The following is a 5979-nucleotide window of genomic DNA, read 5'->3' as shown; positions in this document are numbered from 1 at the left end:
TGTTTAGATTTTAAGCCCTAGGACTGGGAGTGGGATTGATTCGTGGGCCGGGTTGCCCCGATTTTTATTAGTACAAAAGTGAGGCCCCATTTTGGGTGACAAACGTAGTGGGCTGGGCTTGAGTTCCCTTTCTTTCTTTTTTAACTCCCCTTCTTCCTTATATAACAAAAAACTGTTTTTTTGAATTACACCTCCTAAACAATAAGGTTTAGAGATTAGTTTCATGGGCCAAAATGGCCAAATACTACTGTTTATCAAAATATATGTCAATCTACCACTATTTTAAAAAAATGTAGGAATCTACTACTTTTTGAATACTCAAGTTTGGGAAACTCAAGTTTTCTATGGTACTCGAGTTCTTTGAAAAAATAGCCTTCAAATTTGCTATAAATTTTTTTATGGAACTCAATTATCATGGAAAACTTGAATTCCCCAAACTCAAATACCCAAAAACCGGTAAATCCATACATATTTCTAAAATAGTGGTAAATTGATATATATTTCGGTAAACAATGTTATTGTGCCATTTTGGCCTAGTTTCATGCAATATCTATCGTCCAAACACACTAGATGAGAAGAATCTTTCCCATGATTCATTTTGGATAGAAGTATTTAAAATGAGGGTTTTAGATTTTAGTTTTTAGTTTAAATGACTTAATTAAACTATGAGAAAATCTTTCTCTTTTTTTTTCATTGATTAAATTTATGAATAATTTGACTCATTTGAGGGTTCTAAATATATGGGTTTAAAATAATTAGATGTAAAATATTATTCAAATTCACAACATCACACTAGTGTTTATGGTAGAACAAAATCCTCAAAACTTAATTCATTTTGTATCGTTAAATTTATATAAAAACATAATTTATACTAACAGTGGTGAATCAAAACAAAAATTTCACATTGCTTGGTAAGGAAGTTCTTTGAACCAAGAGAGTACGGTGTGATAAAAAATTTGCTAGTTGCCACATCAATAAAATTTACATCTACAAGGTAAAATGCCTATCTCACTATGCCCATTTAAAGTAATTTTTGAATTCTATGGCCCTGCCTCCAGTGCGGAATAAAGTGGAGCATCACTCAAAACTATAAATGCAAGTTACATAGGAAAGAAACTAGCCTAACAGGCAATACATGACACTGATTCTCTGAGAAGAGGGGTCATTAGTCTACTTGTGACTTTGCAGCCATCCACACATAGTTTTCCCACAACATCTCATTGTTACGTATGGAAGATTTTGAATTCTGCAGCTGACTCATCATCGTGCGAAACAACATACATTTTTCCCACAATTAGGAGAGGGAAAGATCCCAACTAGCCTTCTTGCCACATGAATCACCACTTTCATCAAGCTTCATACAGATTGAGGGAAGAGAACATGAAAGTGTACGGTATACAGCAAAAAGGGAGAGGAACAAACGGCAAAGAAACAATGTGGGATTAACATGCAACTGCAATATCTGGTTGAGATTGCAGGTCTTCGGAGTCCAAGAGCAAAGGACTCTTCTGGAATTTGTTTCTTAGCTGACCACAAGCAGCACTAGCATCCAGGCCCCTTGTTTGCCGTGTGCTAACTGTTATTTTACGTGATTCTAAAGCAGCTGCAAATGCCATCACCTGCCAAATGAAATAAAATCCATATATCTATTACTAAAGAACGAATAAAATCAAGTGATGAGGCATACTCTTGTTGAAAATGAGGGCATAATAACATAGGATCAACATTACAGCTTTCCTGTGTGGCCGCTGATAATCAGAGCCTTCTATTGGATTGAAAGGTATCAAGTTCACATGATAACTACGCCCCCACTGGTGGAGAAGCTCTGCAAGTTCTACTGCATGCTCTGTTTTGTCATTGACTCCAGCTGGCCAAAAGTAACACTAATACTGAGAAAAATGTCATTTACATCAATATTCATGTTATTCAAGCATGTGTGAAGGGGGAGGGATGGGGATACAAAAGTTCTAAAGTGAATTGTACTTATAAAATAAATAGAACAAAATTAGTAGTTCTTAAGGGAAACATTGGTACCTAACAGTGCATACTCAAAGGAAACCCGTCGACTAGTCTCAAGGAAGTAATCCTTGCAATCTTTCATGATAGCATCCAGAGGGTAGGATTTAGCACTTGGCACAATTGCTTCCCTAAGTTTTTGGTTAGGAGCATGTAGGCTGATGCAAAAGAAGACAAGAAAATTAACAAGAAAATAAAGTTGCAATTGCATAAAATAATGAAAATAACATATTGGCATCAGACATGTATTAGATATAAAGGTCTTCTTCGTAAGTAAATTTTTTTTTTTTTTTTTTTTTTGGATAAGTAATAAACATTATCAGAAAATGGGATCGCACTCCAGATCGTGTGATTTTTGGGTCCACCCAACCTTTAGTTCCAGCTATTGAGGTGATCTTCAACACCCTCAGGCATAACCCACTTGATCCCAAATAATGTGAAAATCATGCTCCATAACTCATAAGCAATAGGGCAGTGAAGAAGCAAATGATTTACAATTTCTCCCACTGATTTGTACATACAACACTAATCAATAATTAGGATCCTCCGTTTCAGTAAATTAGAAATGGTCAGAATTGCTGCTGTCCAAAGGAAAAAAGCAACCTTTGTTGGGACTTTTGACCTCCACACACTTTTCCAATTAATTGTAGGATAGACCAAAAAATAGACCCTAGAGATTGCAGAAATTGGGGAAGCAGTGCAACGTTTGATTTACAGTCAATACTCAAAGACATTATTTTATTGGGGTTAAAAAGGAAGAAGAACAAGAAGAAAAGAAAGGATATGTGCTGATTCAGAAGTTTGGATTATGGACATTAAATCATAAGGCATAGTGGCAGGCAGAATTCATTACCTCCCATCAGCTTTTACTGGGGTCAATTTATTCTACAGTCAAAATTTCAGGGGTGGATATTTCTGGTTGAAGGACAAAAGGCTTAAAACGTAGTAAGTCACAATTTTGATAATGTGTTTATGAAATTTTGAATGATATGCGCTGCTCAAATTCTGGATTTTAGTAAACTTTGCAGGTAGATTTGCTATTAGCCTACTACAAAAGATTAAGGGTCAAATCTTTTCTGATATGGAACAAAAGGCAGTCCACCATATTTCTCCCACTCTACATTAGCCTGACCAACGATCTGAAACCCCTTGAACAAAATATGTGAATTGCAGTGTGGAACAGATATACTCTCAAACTGTACATATGGGCCAGAAACAGCATATTGCAGCAACAAGATTCTGAATACCAAGCCAATTCTATCAATTAAACACATACAGTTCAACAAAAATGGCCAATTACTCACAAACAAACAACATCAGTAAATGGTACATGGTATTAAGACACAAAAATTCTTGACTTCCTATTATAGATGACATACCTGACGGCCAATGTTGACTGAAGTTTGTGAGAAGCCAGCTTTCTTATTGTGTTTGGAACCCCCACCGTGGATATTGTGATCATTCTTTGCCCAATTTGCACATCCTTACAAACAAGAAAGACCCACCAAAATTGATATGATACTCAAAACTTATAGGAAAATGGAATTCAAATACTCTCTTTGTCCCATATTGTTAGTCCCATTTAGAAAACTCAATTTTTTAAGGAACATCATTTAATGAATTATCTTTCTAAGAACAGGTAGAATTTTTCAAATTGCCCTCCATAGTTTAAACTCAGTGAAGTATAAAAAAAGTGAAAAAAAGGAGTATTGACTTTTCAATAAAGTAAAGGGTAAATTAAGATAGTTATTAATATTGTGTTTATTGACTTTTCAAAATGGATCATATTTTGCAATAATCCCAAAAAAAACCAACAATAAAGGACGGAGTAAGTAAATCACAAAGAATGTATAATATGTTAGTGGAAAAACCTCTTGCAATTATGTAAGTAAAAAACTAAAATAAACAAGTTATTGAAGGTTATCCACACAACAAACATTGGTAATGAAGCAATTAGATAATATGCATGAAACAGTTGTAAATTCACCTTATTCAAGCACTGGTGTGCTTCAAGTACCGACTTTAGGTTCAACATCGGCTCACCCATTCCCATGAACACCACATTTGTCACCCTATGCTTGAAGAGCTCCTCAATAGCTAATACCTGTGTACACAAATGTATTTACTTGTTCATTGTATACAAAGCCAAGCTTGCTTTGAGTAAATTAATTTTTTCAGCATATTATGAAAATTATAGGCTTTTTATTTCCTTTTTTTTTTGTCATTCTTCAAAATGAAATACCTCTATTCTACTTTGGCCACTTCGTTTTTCAGAATTGCATAAACAATAAAACATTCAAAGACCCCACCACCCTACCACACAGTGGACTTTGAAGAGTGGACATGGAAAAGACATAAGAGTTACCTGCTCAACAATTTCATGCCTCTTAAGGTTCCTTGAAAATCCACCTTTTCCAGTGGCACAAAATGAGCAACGCAGTGGGCAGCCAACCTGAATATCCAAAATAAGGGCACATAAAAAACAAGTCAATAAAAGAAGTACACTACAATATATATTTTCATAACTGTTGTGCATGAAAACAGTTCCTTGAATCAAGAAAAGAACACTCCTAGGAAAGGGTACAAAAGTTGGCACTGATTGATTCAGAGGTCAGAAAATCACCTGTGATGATACGCACGCAGTAAGTCTCACTGAACCTTTGCTATCTTCAACTGGTATGCCCACAGTTTCAATCAACCTATTATCCTCCAACTTAATCAATAACTGCATGATGAGTGGCAAGTAGAATTAAATGAGAGAACAGAGATAACTTCCAAATCAAAATGTGAAACCATATATTCACTTGATAACCAAAAATTTATGATAATATCCAAAGGAAAAAGTTTTCCACCAAACCAAGCTGGAGATATCTCCTCCAACCGATTACACGGCAGTTCATAACACCATCTACGTGTCTTAAATCACATGAGTTATTAAATTTAAACAAGTCACATTACAATTAAATAGATCATGTGACTAAAAGTACACGTGCATAGTCTTGGAAAATCCAAAAGTACCGTTTAACAAATTACAATTAGTAAAATAATCTAATCATATTCTTCTTACCTTAATAGTGCCATCAAGTGCAGTTACCGTGTTATGAATGGGCGACCGCCCGACTTTCCATCCAGCTTCTTCAAGATCATTCCTGAATGCTTGAGGCACTGTAAACCATGAAAACAGCACAAAAAAAAAGTCCAGTACAAGTCACACAATCATTTTTTTGGAAAAACATAACAAAGAGAGAGGCTACAACAATACAATACATGAAAGAACAATTGGGTCAAAAGAAAGGAAAGAGAGAGTTTTCTCACATTGACTGAAATCTTGAATTTCTTTGACCTTTCTCTTGTAAATTAGATGATGGAGTTGCTTCCCTCTAAAGCTTTGCTAAAACATAATTCCAAAATTTTTTTTAAAATATTAAAAAATCGTCACAAAAAAACTAAGAACTAATAAGCCTAATTGCTCAACTATGCCCAGTTATTCAAAATGTTATTCAGTTTTGATTTTAAATTTCTCGGGAACCAAACGTAGGAGAGGATAAGTGTTTTGCTTTTTTCTGATTACCTGACCGAAGTCGAGGGCGACCTGTAGGAGCTCCTGCTCGGACATGCCGAGGAGCACGTGCGAGTCAGCTTGGGAGGCACGTGCGGAAGAAGAAGAAGAAGACCTTATAGAGAGGTTGCGGGAGGATATAACAGCAGCAAGGAAGCGAGGTCGCGCCGCACGTGCGAGAGGGGCGGAGCACACGTGCTGAATTAGCGCCATTGAAGTGGCAATCATCACTCTCTCTCTGAAGTGTGAAGAAGAGCAGAGCAGAACCCCAAGCAAGCAAGCAAAGGCAATCGCTTAAACCTCAGCCTTTTGGTTGCAAAATACGATAATAACCCTCCATCTGTTTTGGACGACTTGCGTTTTTGGTCTAGATGGCAAGTAAACGACTTTCACTATTGGTATGT

General features: G+C 36.0%; 1 protein-coding gene across 1 annotated transcript; it reads right to left on the bottom strand.

Annotated features, from left to right (window-relative positions):
* Window positions 1–881: 881 nt before the first annotated feature.
* On the bottom strand, window positions 882–5979 carry LOC126697513 (uncharacterized). The gene is made up of 10 exons (XM_050394526.1): window positions 5588–5979; window positions 5332–5407; window positions 5084–5181; window positions 4640–4741; window positions 4382–4468; window positions 4004–4120; window positions 3396–3499; window positions 2035–2174; window positions 1731–1867; window positions 882–1619 (listed from the first exon to the last, which is right to left on the bottom strand). Exons 1-10 carry the CDS (start codon window positions 5801–5803, stop codon window positions 1443–1445), a joined length of 1254 nt encoding a protein of 417 aa, XP_050250483.1. The 5' UTR covers window positions 5804–5979; the 3' UTR covers window positions 882–1442.

Source organism: Quercus robur, chromosome 8 (assembly GCF_932294415.1).
Source record: "Quercus robur chromosome 8, dhQueRobu3.1, whole genome shotgun sequence".
In the NCBI taxonomy this organism is placed as follows: Eukaryota; Viridiplantae; Streptophyta; class Magnoliopsida; order Fagales; family Fagaceae; genus Quercus; species Quercus robur.
This window is presented reverse-complemented; position numbering and strand designations above follow the sequence as displayed.

Coding starts and splice junctions, on each gene's coding strand:
- LOC126697513 (XM_050394526.1), bottom strand. CDS start 5,803: ATGATTGCCACTTCAATGGCGCTAATTCAGCACGTGTGCTCCGCCCCT. Junction 4,742..5,083: donor CACTTGATGGCACTATTAAG/GTAAGAAGAATA, acceptor CTCATCATGCAG/TTATTGATTAAGTTGGAGGA. Junction 4,469..4,639: donor CTGCGTGCGTATCATCACAG/GTGATTTTCTGA, acceptor TTGGATATTCAG/GTTGGCTGCCCACTGCGTTG.